This window comes from Cebus imitator, unplaced genomic scaffold (genome assembly GCF_001604975.1).
Source record: "Cebus imitator isolate Cc_AM_T3 unplaced genomic scaffold, Cebus_imitator-1.0 Scaffold31, whole genome shotgun sequence".
In the NCBI taxonomy this organism is placed as follows: Eukaryota; Metazoa; Chordata; class Mammalia; order Primates; family Cebidae; genus Cebus; species Cebus imitator.
In genome coordinates this window covers 3,458,112-3,460,150 of record NW_016107346.1, presented here as the reverse complement: position 1 = coordinate 3,460,150, position 2,039 = coordinate 3,458,112, and the positions used below count along the sequence as shown (strand labels likewise).

Here is a 2,039-nt window from a genome sequence, read left to right as displayed (position 1 = left end):
CGGGGTTTCACCATGTTGACCAGGATGGTCTCGATCTCTTGACCTCGTGATCCACCCGCCTCGGCCTCCCAAAGTGCTGGGATTACAGGCTTGAGCCACCGCGCCCGGCCTTTTCTTTTCATTTTTAAACTGTCTATATGTACATATAAAATGTAAACTTTAATATTGTAACCATTAAGGACATTCACACTGTTTTGTACCCGTCACTACCATCCACCTCCAGAACTTTTTCATCTTTCCCAGGTGAATCTCTCTGCCCCTTAAACAGTAACTCTCCATCCCCCCTCCCTGTTTGTTTTCTTGTGTTTAATGCATAGGGAAAGCAAGGAAATGCGAGCACACCAGGCTAAGATTTCTATGGAAAATAGCAAAGCCATCAGCCAAGATAAATCTATCAAGAATAAAGCAGAACGGGAAAGGTAAGTCTGAGAGTGCTTGCTGCAGGAATGTGGCGTTGACTTGAGGACACTGTCTCGACTATGTTTACATGTGTACACATACACCCATCTGAGACGTAAAAGCACTTGTGGCTTTTAACTAGAAATCTTGCTATTGTAACTACAATGAAGATCTGTTATTATCACTGTAGTACAATTGTCTACATTTTCTGGTTGCATACTGCCACCAGTAAAATTAGTTTACATTCAATATATATGTGCTTCTTTACAAAGTTGTATAAAATATGACATAATCAATATAATTCCTTATTTATTTATTTATTTATTTATTTATTTTGCTTATTTTTTTTTTGAGTCACCCAGGCTGGAGTGCAGTGGCGCAATCTCGACTCACTGCAACCTCCGACTCCCGGGTTCTCCTGCCTCAGCCTCCCGAGTAGCTGGAATTACAGGCACGCACTATTACACCTGGCTAATTTTTCTATTTTTAGTAGAGATGGGTTTTCACTATGTTGGCCAGGCTGGTCTTGAACTCTTGACCTGAAGTGATCCACCCACCTCGGCCTCCCAAAGTGCTGGGATGGCAGGCTTGAGCCACTGTACCCGGCCTATAATCAATATAATTCTGAAGCACCCTTCCCAGGTTCCATTGGGTCATTCTGCAGGCCTCTCCCTTGCTCAGGTGTTAGTCTGCTTGGATGGGCCAGTTCTGAATAGCAGCAGCAGTCAGGAGGGCGGTCTTCTTCAGTAGTCCTTCACTTGGGATCATCTTTAAAGCCCCCACCCCATTTGTCTCATTTGTCCTATGTTAGGTGAGGCTTTAGAAGCAGATCAAGGTAGGAATTTAGGTGCTTGTGATTTACCAAGTAAAGGACCTTCAGAGAAAGGGAGTGAGGAAGCAGAAAGGCCCAGGGCAGGCCCTAAGCAAGGATGTGGTTTCACCTAGAGTCCCTATAGCCTCAAGTAAAAAATCGCACCACAGGTCTTTCCCTCTTTGAAGCAAGAGTACCTGGCTTTTGTGTTTCTGTATTACGCAGTTATTGGCTGCCTGAGATTGGGGGGAAGGTTTGTGTGACTCCAGAGAAGGTGCCAGGTGCAAGCTCTTTAGACACATCTGGTAAAGGGGATCTGAGGAGCTGTCAATAGTCATTTTACCCAAGGGATAGGCACTTAATTTCCAGCAATCACCTGTGCTGCCCATCATCTACCTCCGGAAACCTCTGAGAATAAAAATGCTGTCAGCTCCTTAACCAAGAGACTGGGTTAGGCCACCAGCAGTTAGGGATAGAGAGGTTACTTCTTTTGCAGGAATAATACCTAGCTAGAAGGCAGTCTTTTGGCCAAAGTCCATGTCTCAGAGAAAAACTGTAGGCCAGGCACCGTGGCTCACACAGCACTTTGGGACGCTGAGGTGGGGGGATCATCTGAGGTCAGCAGTTTGGGACCATCTTGACCAACATGGTAAAACACTATCTCTACTAAAAATACAAAACATTAGCTGGGTATGGTGGCACATGCCTGTAATCCCAGCTACTCAAGAGGCTGAGGCAGGAGAATCACTTGAACCTGGGAGGCAGAGATTGCAGTGGGCTGAGATTGCACCACTGCCATCCAGCCTGGGTGACAGAGCAAGACTCCACC

At 45.7% G+C, this 2,039-nt stretch overlaps 1 protein-coding gene across 15 annotated transcripts in view; it reads left to right on the top strand.

Annotated features, from left to right (window-relative positions):
- The window catches only part of PLCB4 (phospholipase C beta 4), a 395,299-nt gene that overhangs the window by 382,532 nt on the left and 10,728 nt on the right, over positions 1-2,039 (top strand). For all 15 annotated transcript variants that reach the window (XM_017523965.2, XM_037736898.1, XM_017523963.2 and 12 more), the window contains one exon: positions 318-419. In XM_017523965.2, coding sequence (XP_017379454.2) covers positions 318-419 — 102 coding nt within the window. The remainder of the gene's footprint in view (positions 1-317; positions 420-2,039) is intronic.